Raw genomic sequence first — 19826 nt, 5'->3', positions numbered from 1 at the left:
CAAATCTCATTAGTAAACTTGAGGCATTCTGCCTGCTAGTAAAACAACAGGCATGTTTTATAGAACAAGGGCTGTCTTTTTACGCCTGTTTACTATAGCACAACAGTAGATCGCAGAATAATTTTCTGCATTGAGTATTAAGGATTTTTTTTCCCCTGAAATCGCTATTTTCCTTTCCCTAGCTCTGTGCTTTGACTCCAATCTAACACCACTGTGGAGGTTAGACTTGCATTACAAGTAAGCTTTTTTAGTAAATATTGCTGGGAAAGTAAGATATATCACACTCATTTACCATAAAATCGTTTATGTTTCACTGTTGCATTTTATTGAAAGAATTTATCAAAACATTCAAATGTATACATTCATGATTTATACAAAGGTTAAAAGTAGCCATAGTAAGATTTAACATCTGTGACTCAGAACATAGTATATGGAAAGATTTAACTAAAGCGGAACCAGTAAATCAATTTTTCTATACCCAGGAAAGTGGATTAAGATACTTTTCTCAGCTTGAGTTCTCCATTGTCCCCCAGAGTTAAGCGTATGTACCAATAATGTAAAAAATAATAAAAGAAATATCCGCTTCTAGTAAGTATCATTGAAATTACTGATGCTGCAGGAGTAACAATCCTGTGGTGACAAAGGCACTATGGATTTTATATACACCATGACGGTGTATGGCTGATCTCCTCTGGGGCCAAGGGGAGGAAGAGGCTGATCCAACACCAAGGCCTGAAGTATGAAGGTTTGCATATGTTGTATTTTGCAGAGCTGCCTAGAGATGTCCAGCAGTTGTAAGTGAACCTGGAACCTTGACATGATTTGCTTTAGCTTTACAGATGTGTACAAGGTGAGCTTAGCCAAAGCCATCCTAAGCAAGCTGTACGTGGTCTCATTTCACTACTGCTTGCTTTTCTCCTGAGGATGCAAAGCACCAGCAAGCTTTAATTGTGCCCCAAACGTAAATGATGTGCAAGCAAAAAGAAGCCATTTATCTATACTAACGCTGCAATTGTACTCAAGGAATTAAGTTCCTTTTTAGTGTTGAGAGAAAATAAAAAATGTCTAAAAAGCTATAAATTGACAAAAATTGGAAGGTGGATACTGTTGTCCACAGGCTTAAAAAGATGCTCTATGAAGATATTCCCCGTAAACTGTGCTCTTGGCACAAGAAAAGCTAATCTAATGCGACACTTGAAATGTTTTAGAAATAGTAAAATGTGCCACAGTTAGATGGCAATCAAGCAAAAAGCTTTTAAGAAAAAAAAAATCTATAGAGTAACAATTTCAATAAATTCCGAGCACCTTTTAATAGTTTTGCACCAGTCAGCTTTTCACAAATTCCCTGAGATGAATAGAGCTGTACTACTAGCTATAAAATTGCTTTAAGATTTCAGAAACTACTATATATACAAACCATAATGTTTGATCCCAGTGTTTTTTGCAAAGTCTTATAGAATATTAGTCTCCTGAACTAACATGGTGTATTTTTCACTTCTGCAGTATTAGTTAATGGTTGTCATTGTTAAGTAACAATCTACTTAGATTTTGGGTGAAAATACAATTTTTTAGTTAACATTGACGCAAAACAGGGAATCTGTTTTTTTCCTATAGCATTAATGTCTCTGCACATACCCACTTCGCGATAAGATACTTTCCTGTTAACAACAGTAAGAAGTTCTGTGAACTCCAAGGAAGAGCCGTGCTTCCTAAGTGCCTCACACAAATCTTGAATGTACCAGGAGCCATTTACAGTTTCACGATGAGAAAAGTAACCTATTATAGAACAGAAACATAAAGTTATATTCAAATTTAAGCAGCGATGCCACTTGAAAAATATTGATGAGAGGTACTGCTTGCTAGCTGCATACAGAAGGGATTACTAACAGGTGTAAATCTTTCTTAGCCAATTATGTGATTTCATTGGAAATTGTAGATGGGAAATGGCTTTGAGGTCACTTACAGTGCTCAGCCAAGAGGAGCTTGGTTCAGGGAGTGGGTAGCTTTACAGGATTGTATCTGCACATTACAAGAGAGCAGATGGGACTGAGGACAAGATACATGGAGGACTGGAGAAGACAGCCATGTAGTCCAAGCAAATTTATAAGCCACCAGAATCTTACAATCCTGGAAAAGATGGAAACGCTTGCTGTCAGCAGACGGCTCAGCAGCAAGATTATGATGAGACTGTTTCTGCATGGCAAATTAACTGCAACCTTAATAGTTTATTTTCACTTTTTCCTTAACATGTGAGGCTCTTTCCCAGATGAGATGTCACTTTGCAGACATGCAAAACAGATGACCTGGAACTGCACTCATTATTTTGGAAGAATGGAGAAGAATGGAAGAATGAAGAAGTGTTCAAGCTTGTTACAGTGAAGCAGACATCAGGTGTAAAATATTAGAACTCACCTTGAGTCACAGAGTAGCACATGATAAAGTCTGCACCAGCAGGCAGGGTATAGACACCAGCTGCATCCACTTCAGTCTCATTGACAATGGATGCATCACGACTGTCTATTGAATCCTCAACAAGAACTGGATCGTCATGTTTATCGCCTCGACATGCCTGTTGATGAGAAGTATTGTTATGCTTTCACCTCTGCCAAGTCCACCGATGTTAATATGATACTTCTGACACTAACCAGAGGGGACTTCTGGTTCAGTTAGGTGTGCTACATTGTCGTGAGTCTGGATTCCTGAAGACCCATTTACTTCTCTATCAATTAAAATATTGGTGACTAAGTCCAGCGAAAGCTCTGAGATGATCACAGAATCGCTGAGATTGGAAGGGACCTCTTGAGATCACCTAGTTCAACACCCCTGGCTCAAGCAGGGTTAGCTAGAGCAGGTTGTCCAGGACTTTGTTGTCAGCTTTTGAGTATCTTCATATACGGAGACTCCACAATCTCTCTGGATGACCTCTTCCAGTGTTTGACCACCCTCACAGTAAAAAAGTGTTTCCCTGTGTTGAGATGGAATTTCATGTGTTCAATTTGTGCCAGTTGCCTCCTGTCCTGTCACTGGGCAGCACTGAAAAGAGCCTGGCTTCTTCTTCTTTATTCCCTCCCACCAGGTATTTATAACATTGATAACATTCCCTTTAGCCATCTCATCCAAGCTGAACAGTCCCAGCTCTCTCAGCCTCTCCTCGTGAGAGACGCTGCAGTGCCTTAATCATCTTTGTGGCCCTTTGCAAGACTCAATCCACTAAGTCCGTATCTTTCTTGTACTGAGGAACCCAGAACTGGACACAGTACTGCAGATGCAGCCTCGCCAGTGCTGAGTAGAGGGGAGGAATCGCCTCCCTCAGCCCTGTTGGCAAGGCAGTGTTTAATAAATGCTCTGAAGCACAGCTGTCATTCTGTGCTGTCACACTTCTGCTCTTAGCTCAGTCTCAAATGTTGAGGGAGGGCTTTTTTGTGAGAAGCCAGTAAGTGAGCCCAGTATTGTCAGTGTTGCAGAAAGGCCATATACGGAGGATCAGAAGGTAAAAACACACTCAAAATATACAAAGTAGGTAAGGAGCATTACTTAAGAACTATCACGAAAGAGAGAAACATGAAAATCTTCTTTCATTTACACTGATGAAGTTCCGTCCTTGCTGTTTCCTCTGATTTCCACAGATAAATGCAATGCTGATTGTGCTGTAAAAGAACTCAGTTGATGAACTAAGTTGCTTTGGTTTTTGATGAGTATATATGTTTCCAAGTATTACTTATAACTTAAAATTGAAATATGGAAATATTTTTCCATCTTTGGCATCTGGTTAAAAAAAAATCAAAGCCGAATGAGTCCTAGTGAAAGATGAATTAACAATGTGCTGATTCTTGTAGCAGCCCTGTGCCTAAGGGAGCTTTCATTTGAAAAAAAAGGTAATTCTTAGAATTACTCTATAAACTACCACAATTATAATCTGCTGAAGGCCAGGTTCTCATTTGAGTTTGCTAATTGTAATCTGGATAAACATGGGATAAAGCGCTGCGTAACCTGGTTTGACCCCATAACTGACTCTGCTTTGAACAGGAGGCTGGACCAGAGACCTGAGGTCCCTTCCAACTTGGCGTTATCCTGAAACGGGAGGTTACATATGGGCTTTATTTGACCACTTAGTACAAGCAGTATTTCTGAGACAATAAAACGTTAAATGGATTCTTTAAATTCTACAGAGTTGCTAAGTATTGGTCATAGACAGAAAAGAAACGAGACAAAAAAATCAAGAAAATCAGAAAAAAACATCACCACCACCAAAACCAACCAAACAAAAAACTCATAAAAAAACAACTTCTGTAAGGATCAGGTAAAGGGACTTGCCTGGAAGGAAACAGTGAAGGTAAGGAGGTTTGATAGCCTTCTTCAGCCTAGCCTAGGGCTGTGAGGTCTGAGCAGTAGGAACTGAGCTGAGGCTGTACACAACTTTCTCAAAAAAACGGTGCTGGCTTCTCTGCCATTAAATATGTATACACTGACAGTCAATCCGACATGGGCTTAATTTGGGTTGCTCTTCATAAAATTACTTCTTATTAAATACAGCTAGAATCATAGTATTAACACTTGTGTACATAAAGGTTTTTTTTAAAAAAGAGAAGAATTGTTGTCTTAAATGCCTTTAAGGAACAGTTTTCCATACCTTCTTTCCTAAAGATGCAAAAACTTTCCCTTGTGGAAAGACTGTATCAGGAAAACTGACTTCTGTATTACAAGAAGACATAGGTGAGTGTTAACTTCACTGAATTCAGAAACAGACATCTTACCTGAATGATAAAAATCTTTGGTTTTCCTACCAGACTCTGACACTTGTCTCCTTTGAACATGTCAGTGATTGTCTCAATTTTGATTTTGGCGTCATACGCATAAACATGATCATTCTCACCATGACTCAGGAACACACAAACAAAGCAGTCAGCGTTGCTGTGGTCATCCTTAGAGGCTGAAATAGTCAAGTGGTGTTTAGATGACTAAACAGTGATCTTCAAGTTTAAAAAACATTGTACATTTTTATCATATAATTTAATCTCCAATCAGTCCTTCTTCAGATGAGCCCTGTTTTCAGATAGTGTAACAGTGTAGAGATTTGAAGGTGCAATGATTCAACATGGCTGAACGTAAGGGTCACTACAAGGAAAAAGAAGAATGTTACTAACTTCTCCCAGCTGCAGGTACTTTCTTTCAGCTCTTAGCGACTTCATTAATTCTCTCCACAGAAGCTTCACTTACATTGCAATAAAATTATCTGAAGTCTAATCCTTAAGTCCTCCTAATGTTAAACAGCTCCCTTATGCACAAAAATTATCTTAAGTTAGTTGAACAGAAAGAACAGAAGAAAAGATACCTGGAAATTCTGCTACAAATAGTTAGACATAACCGATATATAGTCTCCTACCTTCAGAAATTTTCTGCAGTACATCTTCTGCTTTCAGATCATCAAAATCTCTGACTTCAAATCCGAGGTCTGTCAAACTATTGTTAAAACACATCAGTATCAGTAAAAATCTTGCTCAAATTATATGTCAGTTGCTACCAACTCAGTTGCTTTCCCTGTGACAGAATGAATATTCATTTTTATGCATTATTTATGGAAAAAAACTACTAAACTTGATTTTGAGCTCAAACTGGTGTCTTACTTCAAAGTTACTTCAAAGAGTTTGTCCTGAGAGGTCTGGACACGCTGAAATCATAGGACTTGTGCCAGCAGTTCTGCGACACAAAGGACTGTGGCTTAAGCTTTTTTATTATCACTTTCTTTGCCAAAGTTGCATACGTGCTGATGTCTGCAAAATCTTTTGTTCTATGTTTAAATGTAAGACTTACTTAGGTTACTTCTTATTTGACCATAATTTCTGAAGTTTAGCTTTTTAAGCTTGAATAGAGAAACCAACTTTCTTACCTGCGTTTCAGATTGTTTCTGTCTGCAAGAGTCCCACGTCTGTCTGTCAGCCTCAAATGCCAAAAGAAGTGCTCATGATTGAAGATTAACGCAACTCCTCTTCTTTGATGGTTCATTTTGTATCGCACTGCAGGATCAAGTGTTTGTCTGTTGCCAGAGATGGGAAACATTCTTGATAAATGAGTTAATGGCCAATTGAATTCCCTTCATGAATTCTTGCTAGCTGAGATTTTTTAATTGACTAGAGACTTCCGTGATCCAATTTCAGAAGACAAGACCTCAAAACGTGCAATATTTTAGGACGAGCTTAAATGCTAGGTCTTTTTGAAAAGCTTGGGCATGTTAAGCAATTCAGTAGAAACAAGTGTTGGGTGTGTACTAGGCTCTCTCAGGTAGGTTGAACAGTTTCTCTACAATGTATTTGTATTTTCTCTTGTCAGGAGGCTGTCTCATTAGTAACACAGTAAGGCGTATAACAGTGCACTTTAGAGTTGGCTCCAATTCTCTGTTATGTGTTTAGCTAAATATTATTTTAACGTAATTAGATAGTGCGTATATACTTGTTTGGAACTGTAGCTGTCTGAGATTTGCTTCAAGTTCTTCTAACTAAACCGAGTGCTGCATCATAACCAATAGACTGTAAACCAGTGATGAGGTGGTATGCACAGTGTATCTTGCAAAAGGGGAAGAAGTTTGTGTTATTTACCCTAACAAAATGAAAGCTATGATGATACAACTGTTCATCCAAGTTTTTAGCAACCAGCCAAAAAAATCCTAAAGCTGAAGGACAGTGTTGTTCTGAAGGACAGGACGAATGACTGACCCAGCTTCTAAGAAGAGGACTTCATCATGGCAACAAACATATGGAGCACCTGTATGTTTGGAGTAGCATTCAGTAATTTTATTGTTTTATGAGCAAAACACGGAATCATGGAATCTTCAGAGTTGGAAGGGACCTCTAGAGATCATCTAGTCCAACTCCCCTGCTAGAGCAGGATTGCCTAAAGCACATCCCTCAGGGCTGCATCCAGGCGAGTCTAGAAAGTCTCCAGAGAAGGGGACTCCACAACCTTCCTGGGCAGCCTGTTCCAGTGCTCTGTCACCCTCACCGTAAAGAAGTTTTTCCGTGTATTTGAACGGAACTTCCTATGTTCTAGCTTGTGCCCATTGCCCCTTGTCCTGTCACTGGGAACCATTGAAAAGAGCCTGGCTCCGTCCTCCTTAAACCCACCCTTTAGATACTTGTAAACATTAATCAGGTCCCCCCTCAACCTTCTCTTCTCCAGGCTAAAGAGTCCCAGCTCTTTCAGCCTTTCCTCGTAAGGGAGGTGCTCCAGTCCCATAATCATCTTGGTTGCCCTTCGCTGGACTCGCTCCAGTAGTTCCCTGTCCCTCTTGAACTGGGGAGCCCAAAACTGGACACAGTATTCCAGTTGTGGCCTCACCAGTGCAGAGTAGAGGGGGAAACATAGAAGTCTGTGATAGCACGCTATGGACTTTACACTTGGACCCAAAAGGTTGTTTCCAAGTGTTGGCATGTATTTTGAGAGACAAAGCAGACAATCTTACTGCTTTTGTAGATAAGACATATCAGTGCAGGGAGTAGAAACTAAAATGCTTCTGGCAATAGACAAGGCCAGTGCTACAGATGCACAGAATGACAGTCCAGTAACATTTGGCATGTTACTGTTTGTTTTTTTCCTGCTATGGAATGTTCACTTTTGGTGCAAGTGGTGGAAAGAGTTGCTTAGAATATTTGCCTGCAGACATTACTTAAAGATTGCAGTTTCATCAGCAAAATGCTTTTGTTTCACTACAAAATAAGCAGCCCGTAAACTATTTCTGCTTCTCCACTTTATTATGAGAAGCCCCTTAATAAAGCACCTCTGTAATATCTGCATAAGAATTCAAACAGGGAACAGGAATTCTGGTTCAAAATCTGTGGGTTTCTACAACGTTGTCTGGATAACCAATAAGAAAATTTAAGTGGGGTACTTTATCACACTCTCCCCAATTCAAGTACTTAACATGATAAAATGCAAAGATGAGAAACTTTAGCCCTGGAATTATGAGTATTTCACCTGTACCAGTAACAGCTTACTCAGATTTTGGCAATTTATCTTCCTTAGGAGTCAGCTAGATATAGGGCTAGTAGGGGTTTTGGACAGTTAGGTCCCTGGATCCTGTGAATGACCATTGAAGGATGGTTCCCGAAATAGTTCTTCCTCTGCTCAGCTGTATTCACTGAGTGGGTGAGGCAAAGGAAGTTATCAGGGAGGTAGTTTACCCTTTCCAGGGCTAGATGGTGTTGTAAGGTGGGGTGGGAAAAATTCATGGAATCACTATCCTGTAGCCCCTTTGCCATTCTTCTAGAGGAACGTATTCTAGTGCAGCACTGTCACCTAGTCTGCTCAATTGTTCCTTAGGTTGTGATGGTATTTTTGCCACAGTCTCTGTACGTTGCCTAACATATAAGGAGTACACTCCTAAGAGTTCCTTCTGCATGCCTTCATGATAAGAAGGGTGGTTCTATGTCTGGTGTAGCTAAAACTAGAAATGTGTTCTGTAAGTGGGTGGAGTTGAGTTGGATAATCCAGTCACATTCTTAACAAAAATCAGAAAACCCTGCGCTGATCTCAATGCCATGAGCCATCTCTTTGTCATTGCCATCAGAACTTTACCTTATATCAAGTGCATCTACTTCTGTGATGTTCTGATTTCCATCTGTTAGAGAGATCAAAAAGTGATTTAGCCACTAAATCATTCATTAAAAAGAAACAATTTGAACTTGTGCACCCAGCCTTGAAGTTTCTGAGTGAAACTCATTCACACATCAGGTAAGTAGGCATGCAGTTAAACATTTGTTTGCACCCACAGCTTTTGGAGGCTGTTGTAAAAGTTCTGACTCCCAACAGTCTGCATTTTAGATAGTCAAAACATGCATATTTTATATCTGTCTGTGTATCTGTATCTATATAGACCTATTCAGAGGTCACTATTTTACATAATTAGCTGTCTGTATTTATTGAAACAGAGACTCTAACTCAATAGTTACAATTTTACATAATCTAAAAATACACTGGTGTTTCATTTATTTCAGTAATGCTGCTAATGCAAAGCTGAGCATTTGCTTTGAGGCTGGATTCAGCATATGAGTCATGGCAGGTAGTGTAACAGTATGTATAGCTAATGACAACTCAGAAGATGCAAGATACAGACGTAAGTCCCTCCAGTAACAGAATGCACATAAAGGTAACATTGTGGGAACAACAGGGAACATGCACATCTTGGGAGCACACAGAACTGAAGGCTTGCAGATGGTTAGGTCAAAATATTTATTCCTTTTGCTTAAACATCTCAATGGGCTATAAAATCACAGCTCCTACTACTACTGATGGAGACTAACTACCACATTATGAAAACTATTTACTATATATACTGTACCTGCGGTGGTTAATGTAGGTCTGCTATCCAACTGGACATGGCCTGCAATTAGAAGAGAAGATGGGTCATGTATACGTACATTTTACAAACTACTTTGTATATACAATACCACCGTACTACCTTTTCATGTCTGTTTTTCACATCTGATTAAAGCCTTTTGCAAAGCAAATGTAGCTATGTATTGATAAGAGAAGTTCAAAAAGGTGAGAAGAATAGTTCAGAAAGGGTGGTGAGACACTGGAACAGGTTACCCAAAGGGGTGGTGGAGGCCCCATCCCTGGAGACATTCAAGGCCAGCCTTGATGAGGCTCTGAGCAACCTGATCTAGTTAAAGATATCCCTGGTTAATGCAGGGCAGTTGGACTAGATGACCTTTAAAGGTCCCTTCCAACCCAACACATTCTGTGATTCTATGAAAGACATTAGAATAAAAGTAGAGAAATTTAGACCATAGACCACACCATGGCACAGGAGGGGGTGGCTCAAAGGAAGTCACTTCTTAGTAACGCTTAGTGCTTCTAAGTGTTACTATTTACATGTAAATTTCCTACTGGCAAATATCAATCATTCTTTCAAGTGCTGAGTCTTACAGTTATCACCTGAGCGCACAAAAAGAGCTATTTCAGTTTGCTTGAAATAGAACGTGTAAATCAGATTAATGACAGAAGTGCTGAAAAATGAGCGTAGATAACAACAATACCTGTGCCTGTGGCTCTGTTGATAATATGAAGCCAGACTGCATCTGTATGTTTAAATTTACACTGTATTTTTGCTTGTGTACCTGAGATCTGGCTGATGCTTTTGTCTCAATTTAAGGGGGGGAGGGGTTAATCCACCCCCAAAAAACCACAACAGACCATAAAAATGTTATAGTCATTAAACTTTTAGACAGAAAATGGTGTCATGTAGACACAGGAAGAGCAGAATTCTTGGGCCAAAGGAAACTAGGGAAAGACGGTCTTCCTGTTCAGTCAGTTCCCAGTCTTTAGCTTTCCATTGCCGCTGTCATATTGCGGCTCCGTTCAAGTGAACACTACTTAAATTACGATGATTTATGAAAAGCTTTCTGTTTCTTCTAAAAGCCGATTGCTCTCAGTGGGACTCCTTACTTGTTTTAAGTCCCGTGAAGATGGATTGTTTCACAGGAATCAAAGATTAGGTATGCACGGGATTGATTACACGGGGACCTGATAGCATGTTTCCCTGGATACGTTTTAATCTCAATAGGTCTATCACTGGGGCCAAAGGGCATAGCATTTTGAAAATACCAGTAACCAAATGGTACCCCACCCAAAAAAAAATTATATGTAAGCCTAACGGCATCTTCGGGAACCAAACCCGCACAGGTTTGCTGCTGCTCTCCCCTCTTGACCGCCTGCTACACCTTCCTGGGCACCCGAACCCCGCCTGGCCGCGGTGTTTTCCCCCCTTTTTATCATGGTTTTCGTCTGTGTTGACAGAGCCGCCCCGTTTCCCCGCTCTCCCCCGGAGACCGGGCCGGGTTCCCGCCGTTCCGCTCCCGCGGCCATGGCGGGGGGACTTTCCCCTCAGCGAGGGGAATCCACTTCCGCGTTGGCGGCCGCCTCCGCGCCGTCCTTCTCCCCGCCGGCCGCCTTTCCCCGCTCCCCTTCCTTCTCGGAAGGGAAGCGACGGCCGCGCTCCCCGGCAAGGTGGCAGCGCTCTTCCAGCCGAGGGGGGAGGCTCCTCTCCCCGCACCACCCTCCCAAAGACTCCCCGCTCCCGCTCTTCCCCGGCGGCGGGCGATCGGTGCCCGCCGCGGGCCGGGTTGGAAGCCCTGTCGCCAGAGCGCGGGGGCGGCCTGGGGACCGCCGCGATCGTTAACGGTCGGAAGCCGCCGAACAACCGACATCCCCCAACCGTGGGGGCGGCCGCCATTACCCGCCCACCTACCTACCTGCCTACCTACCTGCCGGCCGCTGCTGCTCCGAGCCCGCCATTCCCGCCGACGGAGGCAGCTCCGCTCCCTTCAGCGCCGCGCCTTCCCGGGGCCGGCCCGCCTCCTCAGCCCGGCCCAGGCACCCCCTCGGGGGCAGAGCCTTTACCGCCCTGTCCTCCGTAAGAAACGGGGCGGGAGGCGGGGGGGGGAGGGCCGCGCGGTGCCGGTGGCCGGGGCGGGAGGCAGCGGCAGCCGGCGGCGGAGGGGCGGCCGGGGCCCTGCAGGGCTTTCCCGGGGCTGCCGGCGGGCGGGAGCACTGGGAAAGGTAAATCTGCCCGGGAGGTGGCGAGGGCCGGCTGCCGTCGAACATCGTCAGCCGGGAACATCGAAGGGTGATGCGTTAAAGCGTCTCCTATGGTTTTTTAAGGTGCTCAGGCGTTATCTGTATCCCTGTGATGGGTGCTTTAGTGACCGTGTGTCGCTAAGGGCGCTGTCACACGCAAAATCATCCTCCTGAAATAAGGTGAGAAGCTGCTACGTTTACAAAATTGAGATTTTTTCAAAACTGTATTAAAAGTCCATTTAAAGGCACATACTCTTTCCTTTGCTGTAAGACTACTGTTACTCAAAATGTATTTTCATCTGAGCACCCACATGTGAACCCTCGAGAGGTTTGGATGTAGATAATTTTGCAGCTTTGCTCTGTTCTTGCACCAGTTCTCTTTGATGACCTTAGAACTGCGAGGAGAGCATCAAGGTATTGAAGAGAGTGCCAACGTATCTTAACAAATGCAGATATTTGTTAATATTATGTAACTATTATAACTATTTGTTGTCATATTTATGAAGACAGGCTGAGAGAGTTGGGGTTGTTCAGCCTGGAGAAGAAAAGGCTCCAGGGAGACCTGACCGCAGCCTTCCTGTACCCAAAGGGGGCCTACAGGAAAGATAGAGGGGGACTTTTTACAAGGGCATGTAGTGATAGGACGAGCGGTGATGGCTTCAAACTGGAAGAGGGTAGATTTATATTAGATATCAGGAGGAAATTTTTCACTATGAGGGTGGTGAAGCACTGGAACAGGTTGCCCAGGGAAGTTGTGGATGCCCCATCCCTGGAAGTGTTCAAGGCCAGGCTGGATGGGGCTTTGAGCAGCCTGGGCTAGTGGGAGGTGTCCCTGCCCAGGGCAGGGGGTTGGAACTAGATGATCTTTAAGGTCCCTTCCAACCCAAACCATTCTATGATATTCCCAGTCTTTTCACTATATGGCACTTACTGTTACTGATTGATTGCGTAAGAAACAACCGTTTCTAAAACAAAGCCAATGACAAAAAAACATCCTTCTGTATAAAAGCTTTGCAGATTTGTAGCATGGATGGATCTGAATTCCCTATCTGGCCTATTTCTAGGTGGGCACTAGGATAAACTCAAGTGTGAATACACTCTTAGAGATGGCTGCTACAAGCACAAAAGGAGGCAGATTTACTGTGGGATTTTAGGTATTTTTACCCAGTCTGTTTGGCCTGGTTTTGCACAGGCTTCTTGCATGACTAAATCATTTAGACAAGATGTCTCCCTTTTGGTTAAGGGAGCTATGGGTATTTCTAATTGCCTTTGCATATTTTCCCCTTGTTTGGACACTTTATCCTCAGGCTGCCAGTAGGCAGCTAGATCAAGATAAAACTGTTGTTTAAATTGTCTTTATTTATACTTCAGTTAGACCATGATACAATTGTAAGAGTTTATCGTCTTCCACTACGAAACATTTAGACCCTTATCCAGCAGATTCATTTTTTGCAAACTGCAAATCCCAGATCTGTTCACTCACACTAGAGCTGCCCCTGCACCCGATGGCTGCGAGACTCTTGTGTGAAGTAGCAGCTGCAGAACGTAGATTTAAGACTCTGTTACGGCTTTCTGTTCAGCAGAGTTTGAACTTGTATCGGCTATGTTCCTCAGTCCAACAGTTGGCTGAGATCCTAGTAAGACAATCAAACATCTTTTCCACTTTGTTTTGCTGCAGGCTAAGAGCATGCTCAGTCAGCCACCGCATTCAGGTGAGTCACCAGTAACTTATCACATCTATGAAGCCTAAGGTCACATTTGACTGCTGTGCATTTCCAGCTTATTTTAATATATGAAAGTTTTTGTTATACATGCATGTACATGTTTTGAAACAGTTTCAGATTGTTGCAGTAGCTCCACCATAAGTGAGTGTTTTTGGAAAAAGCATTATGGATGCATCAATCAGAACTGCAGTTCAAAGAAGGGAGTCTGATTGTGGACACACTGTTGTTGTTCAGATCATCCAGAAGAGCAAAATAGCCTGAGGGAGTATTAAGACTTCACTTGTAAAAAAATAAATATTAAAATTCACTGCAATATTGAAAGAGTATTACTGACTGCATAAAAGCATACAGTAAATGAGTCAAATGCCAAGAGCTGCTACTTATAGTATTACTTTTTTAACATGTATATAAAAATATCTAAGTTGTTAAATGGTATGATTAATCCTGGGGGTGATAGCTAGCCTTCATTGTGGGGCTGTGGCTTATAAAATGTATTTTGTATAGTTTACAGGTAACTGTAATCAAGGATTTCTGCTACAGGAAAAGCTTACACAAAGTAAAGACTCCCTGGAAGAGGTCAAATGCTTCCTCTGGTTTGCAAGCAGAACTGTCAATGTGTCAGTTGTGCTATCTAGCAGCGTTAAAGCTCTGTATTTTTATAAATGTTTTGAAGGAAACTCTGGAAGGCATTCATAGTATAATTACAGGTCAATACAGCAGGGAACAAACCACAGCTCTTTTCAACAGTGAAAATTGTCTGCGTTCATTTAAGTACCTAGTTTAAGCTTGTTTCAACCGCCATCTAGTTGACTTACAGTGTTTTGGACTCATTGTGGTACTTTTTTTATTTTAAACAAACAACGCCGTTAGCATTCCCTGCTTTGGTGCTAAAAGACTTCTAGCATTCCAGCCATGGGATTTCAGGGTAATTCAGAGCGGTTTCAATTCTGTGACAGAAAATAAATTTCACCAAATTTAGATGAACCACAAGTTCTTCAAACACAGTTTTGTAAAACTCAACAGTAATACCTCTCTAGCAATGCTACTTCAATAAATCTGAAAAGAAACTATAAAGCATGGACAAAGAACTTCAGCAGAAACTTTATTCTATGAGGCACTTACATTCAGTGTCAAGTACAGTAAGCTTTAGTGAAAAAAAAAAAAACAAAAACAAAAATACCACAAACAACTGTTAAAGAAAAAAAAAATATAAAAGTACTTCCAGAAGAGAAATCACATTATAGTCCATGAGTCTGGTGAATTTCAGGCTTTTAGTTTCCACTCCCTGTTCACAGATGCAATATTTTAATTTTCAGTCCTCTCCTCTCGTGGATTTCTACGGCAGAATCATGGCACCAGGAGAACAAATCAAAATCTTTGACAGAGGACTTAATGCAAAAGTTAACCAAGGTCTGACAACTGTAGATAAGCAATGGAAGATCAGTATGGAGAACAAATCCCAAATAATTCACTTATCAGGTGATTTCAGCTAGAGAAGTCAGAGAGGGAACCGATGACTGAAATACAGGCTCAGATGTTTCTCAGCCTCACAGAGGTCATGGGAACAGATGACAGAAATACAGGCTCAAGTATCCGTCAGCCTCACAGAGGGCATTTTAAATAGAAAGGTTTGTTGGGCATACTGACCCTACCTGTGGAACTTTCTTTTATGTTTCATCAGAATGGACTAAATGAAAGCAAAGATGAATACAGTAACCAAGTTGTGCTACAGACAAATATAAATCAACTTCTTTGAACAATATATCCTTTCTATGCATATAATACACAACACAAAAGGTTTTATTTGAAAAATAAACATTTGTTTCATTTTTAAAATAACACAGCAACTACATTCCACCATTTTGTCAGATCAAAAGTATATCCTCAGGTTGCAAACTGTTCATTTTAGTGGTCAAGCCTTAAAAGGATCAACATATTTGATTTGAAAAGGGCTGCAGAAGTAAGGTTGATATAGAATCAGGCAGAAATATGTAGTGCAGATATATACCCTTACTAAGGGTTAGGGTTTTTTTGTTTGTTTTTGTTCTTTTTGAAAACAAACACACGGGACAGCATACATCAGAGAGAATTGAAGGCAACTGTACCAAAAGCATGAAGTACAGGCTCTTTAATATGCCATATTAATGCACAAAAAACACTCTTTCCTGATGGATCTATCAGATGCATCCACTGTGAGTAAACCAAAAATTTGACCTATATTCAAAATCATCTGAGAATTCAATACAACTCTTCCTGCGCCTCTGATTTCCCCATTATGTAGTTTTCTTAAAAATCTTATAATGTCACTAGTGTTTTACGATAGCATACCCTGAGCGGACACACACCAAAGGAAGCTAATTTCAGTTTCCAAGCTTCTGGCATAAAGGGGAAGAGAAGGAAGACTTGTTTCTTTTTTACATTAGGAAGAATATCATAGCGACTTCCAAACCAGTATATTCATGTCAGTGTGTAATATATTACTGTCTGAAAAGCGCAAAGTTTTGTAACCAAACACTTGCTTCATTCCAGCTGAGTCTTTGACTTCATTCTACACTATGAGATCTCGGTATCTTCTTTCAGAGATCTGTCTTATCCTCATAACGACACATACATGCAACTCTCTGGCTATCCAGGTATGGTTTACATCCTAAATGTATAACGGCATCAAACAACAGCTGAACAGTTGATTCACAAGCTGCAAGCAAAGAGGAGTTCAGTTAAAAGTACTCTTTGAACAGAATATGAAACTAACAGAAATTACTCTAGTGAACTGAGAATTATTTTAAGAAAGAAGCAATCTTCTCTGGGCATAGCAAATAGATTGTCAAATGAAAGACCAAACCAATACAGAATCATTTAAGTTGTGAGTAAAGACTTTTCATACACCAGTCAAAAGGAACAAGAAAATTCACTGCGTGTGGAATGTTACCCGTGTTAGAAACATCACTTAGTCTTGGAAAGATGAAAGAGCTGCTTTACTTTTTCCATCCCAATCTATGCAGAGGTTGCTATCTTTAACAGCCGCTAAACAGAACTGAGCAAATATTCACCAGTTCTAACACTAAATACTGACATGATGACTTCTTTGCAGTGAAATGAATCAGAGAAGTTCAAACATAGGCTTGTTCTAAAAACTCTCTGCTCTCAGTGGGACTACGCACTGTAAAAGTGACATTGTCTAAGTTAAAAAGTGTGGTTATGTCATGTAGTGATCAGATGCAGGCCAACAACCAGAAGGAGTATCATATATCCTGTTACTGAAAAACCTAAAATTTATTCATAAATTTATAGCATTAACTACTTCCACTATAACAATGTATTATTCTAATATCTTACTTCATAAAAAGGAAACAATTCAGTGTTTTCCTACAGTTTACTAGCAATCACACATAGTAGACATTTAGAACTCACTCAGAACAGTGACTATTCAGCTATACTACAGTAAATGCAAGAATTATACATCCATTTTGATCAAGTCATATTCCCATATTCATATTCCTAAATGGTAAGTGTTAATTTTTCGGCCTAAGGTTAGTTTTAACTCAGATAATTTTCCTACGCTGTGTTATTTCTCTGCTGTACAAGTGTCTGGGCTGCATGACAGAAGGACAGAACTAGGCATCTTTCAGCAATAGCATCAGCTTATGAAAACGTGGCATTACTGCACTGCACAAATATTCTTTACCAAATAAGCTTGGTTAAACTTGAAGAAAAGAAAGGCTTTTTCACCCTTACCCTGGACGCTCTCTGAGATTCCAAGCGTTTTCTGCACATCTCTGCAAATTTTGGAAAGGCAGGACTGAAACTGCTCATCACAATCATTTTTTTTATTGCCACAAGTATCGTAGCATCTGTCATGGTGATTGCAGCACTTTGTCATCGAAGGGATACCGATGTCAAACTGCGAAGAAAATCCCCCCCCCGGCTCCATTGGTATTCCAGTAAGAAAGGTATAGCCTATGAATAGACTATAACAGTTAGAAATCAAAAACTAACACAATCAATCCAGCTGTCATTCACTTATCTCTGTATTTTGCTGTTCACCTCTAGTAAGCTGTGGTGGTTTGACCCCGGCCAGCAGCCAAGCACCCATAGAGTGGCTCGCTCAACCCCCCACCCCCCTCCACAGAATGGAGGAGAGGACAGGAAGAAAAACAGCAAGAAAACTGGTGGGTGGAGATAAAGACAGTTTAATGCTCAGCCAGTCCCTGAACAACAGCCACCTCGGAAGCCAAACACACACACCACACCATCACGCCTCCCTTCTTCCACTGCTCCAGTTTTTATTGCTGAGCATGACTGTGTAATATGGAATATCCCTCTGGCCAATTCAGGTCGGCTGCCCCAGCTGTGTCCCCTCCCAACCCCTTACCCAGCCACAGCCTGCGCTCTGGGGTGGCAGATGGGCAGAGTGAGGAGAAAAATGAAAGCCCCAAGGCTGCGCAATCGCTGTTCAGCAATAGCCAAAACCATCAACAGTTTTAGCCAAAAATCCCAAACACAGCACCATGCAGCGTGCAGGAAGAAAGTTAACTCCATCCCAGCCAGAGCCAGTACATAAGATAACCCATATTTTCTTTATAGCATTAAGGAAAATGGGTTAGCATCAATAAGGACAGCAAGAGTCAGAGCCAAACTCTCCACTCACAGGGCTACAGCTGGTGTTACTCATCATTTTCAAGATCATGAGAACAAAACACGGTTAAAAAATCAGAAGTTAATCATCATCTTTCTCTTTTATCCTGATAATTTATGTCAATTATGAAAATGTTTATGCTATGTTTGCTTATAATACTAACATTTTCCATGTGTTTTTACCAAAGCACGTGCTGAAGCTGATAACAGCAAGGACATTGTACACGGATGCTGTCTCATCCTTAGAATGGGGGAGGGAAAAAAAAAACGGCCACACTGAGGAAAGTCGATGTATGAAAGACACATAAAGAAGCCCCCAAAACGGAAACACTTACCTGAACTCCAAATAAAGGGGATCCACAACCATTTGGTGGTGAAGGTTTATATCCGTAGCGAGGAAAGGGCTTTGATCCTGAAAAAAAGTAATTTATCATTCCTCAAATAGACTTTTTGCACAGAATTTTAGTACTGTCAAAACTCACCACAGGCATTTGTTGGGCTATTTGTTGGATAAGTATCACTTATATTTTTAACTTAAACATATATTCAGGCACCTGAATATCAACAATTATTACCAAATTACAACTTCGGGGTACTAAGCATTTTTTTTAAAAAAAGGGGACAAGACACGTGAACACATGTTAAAGAAAAAAAGAGCTTGAGTTACCAAAATTAATGTGTCAGTTAAGTGTGCGATATGTAGGATTACATGAAAGAATGGAGTACTTTAGGGTGAATTCATTAACACTTCTGTGCTTTATATGCAGGCAACAGTAGTGCTCTAATTTTTTTAGGTTAAAAATTAATTGGAATGGAACATCTTTTTTTTTGTTTCTACAACTGTAGCATTAATAAAATTAAATTTGTAGAGACTGCCGAAGTCACGTCTTCCTGAACACTGACTAGTGCAGCAAGACAGGGAATTCTGCATCCCAAGTTAAGGAAGGGTGTGGAGTTAATTTGAAAAATGACCTTTCACCTCGTTTCGCTATCGGAAACAAACCGAGGCCACAATTAAAAGTAATGGCGACGAAAAAACGCGTTTGAAAAGCGCATATTCTACTGCAGAGAGCAAACGCCACGCTGCCCTGGCCTCTCCTGCAGCCGGTCGGGCTGCCACCGCCAAACTCATCTCCTGACTCAACAAAAGTCCAGCCCGGCGAGCCGCGGGCCAGTCGATCCAGCCGGGGGCGACCAAAAGGATCTACGCGACCCTCCCCTCTGGGCCGCTCCTGACCAGCCGGGCGAGAAACCCCCTCGCCGGCGCGCCGCCCGCCCGGCACCCTGCGGGAGGCAAGGAAGCGTCCTCAGCGGCCGGCGCGGCTCCGGGACGGGCCGCCCGCCCTCGCAGCCCCGGCCGGTCAGAGCGGGCCGGGCCGGGCCGTCCCGTGCTGCCCGGCGTGGCGTGAGGGAGGGAGGACAAGGGTCGCCCGCCGCCCGCCTCACCGTCGCTGCACTTGTACTGGCAGAGCCCGTCCTCGCCGCCCAGCAGGTCGAGGGCCGCGTTGAGGTACACGTCGATCTTGTGCACCCCGTTGCGGATGGTCTTCAGCGTCATCCGCCAGTCGGGGGTGTGCGGCGCCTCCGGGCTCCGCGCCGGCCGTGGCCACAGCCAGGCGCAGGCCGCCAGCAGCGGCAGCATCCGTAGGGCGCGGGCCATGCCGAGCGGCGCCCCGCCGGGCGCCCGCTAAGCCCCCGCCGCCTGCCCGCGCCCGCAGCGTCCCGCCGGCCCAGCCCGGCCCGCCGCCGCCATCATCGGCACCGCCCCCGCTCAGCCGGGAGGGGCCGGGCTTCTGCCGCCGCGCCTCCGCCCGCCCAACCCGGGCCTGAGGGAAGGGGGGCCCTGCCCGGCCGCGGGGCTCCACCGGAGGGGAAGGTCTGGTGCGGAGGCCTGGT

At 42.6% G+C, this 19826-nt stretch overlaps 2 protein-coding genes across 4 annotated transcripts; both read right to left on the bottom strand.

Annotated features, from left to right (window-relative positions):
• Nucleotides 1-365: 365 nt before the first annotated feature.
• CASP6 (caspase 6) lies at nt 366-11410 on the bottom strand. 3 transcript variants are annotated; one of them, XM_063336053.1, is made up of 8 exons: nt 11255-11345; nt 9332-9373; nt 8569-8611; nt 5888-6034; nt 5384-5460; nt 4755-4930; nt 2413-2569; nt 366-1776 (listed from the first exon to the last, which is right to left on the bottom strand). In XM_063336053.1, the coding sequence occupies exons 4-8, from the start codon at nt 6001-6003 to the stop codon at nt 1538-1540; spliced, it is 765 nt and encodes a 254-aa protein (XP_063192123.1). In that variant the 5' UTR covers nt 6004-6034; nt 8569-8611; nt 9332-9373; nt 11255-11345; the 3' UTR covers nt 366-1537. The 3 variants fall into 3 exon arrangements, with proteins under 3 accessions (XP_063192123.1, XP_063192124.1, XP_063192122.1); XM_063336054.1 differs by having other exon boundaries at nt 11247-11319; XM_063336052.1 differs by having other exon boundaries at nt 370-1776; nt 11259-11410.
• Nucleotides 11411-14376: 2966 nt separating this feature from the next.
• On the bottom strand, nt 14377-19729 carry PLA2G12A (phospholipase A2 group XIIA). The gene is made up of 4 exons (XM_063336597.1): nt 19377-19729; nt 18266-18342; nt 17031-17196; nt 14377-15990 (listed from the first exon to the last, which is right to left on the bottom strand). The coding sequence occupies exons 1-4, from the start codon at nt 19588-19590 to the stop codon at nt 15872-15874; spliced, it is 576 nt and encodes a 191-aa protein (XP_063192667.1). The 5' UTR covers nt 19591-19729; the 3' UTR covers nt 14377-15871.
• Nucleotides 19730-19826: the final 97 nt, after the last annotated feature.

This window comes from Chroicocephalus ridibundus, chromosome 5 (genome assembly GCF_963924245.1).
Source record: "Chroicocephalus ridibundus chromosome 5, bChrRid1.1, whole genome shotgun sequence".
NCBI classification, from domain to species: domain Eukaryota; kingdom Metazoa; phylum Chordata; class Aves; order Charadriiformes; family Laridae; genus Chroicocephalus; species Chroicocephalus ridibundus.
This window is presented reverse-complemented; position numbering and strand designations above follow the sequence as displayed.

What these genes read in the sequence shown, in the direction of transcription:
- CASP6 (XM_063336052.1), bottom strand. Translation starts at nt 11,289, where the DNA reads ATGGCGGGCTCGGAGCAGCAGCGGCCGGCAG. An exon ending in CAAAGATTTTTATCATTCAG is followed by an intron (nt 2,570 to 4,754) that starts GTAAGATGTCTG and finishes TCTCATCAACAG; the next exon opens with GCATGTCGAGGCGATAAACA. An exon ending in GTGCTACTCTGTGACTCAAG is followed by an intron (nt 1,777 to 2,412) that starts GTGAGTTCTAAT and finishes GTTCTATAATAG; the next exon opens with GTTACTTTTCTCATCGTGAA.
- PLA2G12A (XM_063336597.1), bottom strand. Translation starts at nt 19,590, where the DNA reads ATGGCCCGCGCCCTACGGATGCTGCCGCTGCTGGCGGCCTGCGCCTGG. An exon ending in CCCCTTTATTTGGAGTTCAG is followed by an intron (nt 17,197 to 18,265) that starts GTAAGTGTTTCC and finishes TTTTCTTCGCAG; the next exon opens with TTTGACATCGGTATCCCTTC. An exon ending in AATCTCAGAGAGCGTCCAGG is followed by an intron (nt 15,991 to 17,030) that starts GTAAGGGTGAAA and finishes CTTTGCTTGCAG; the next exon opens with CTTGTGAATCAACTGTTCAG.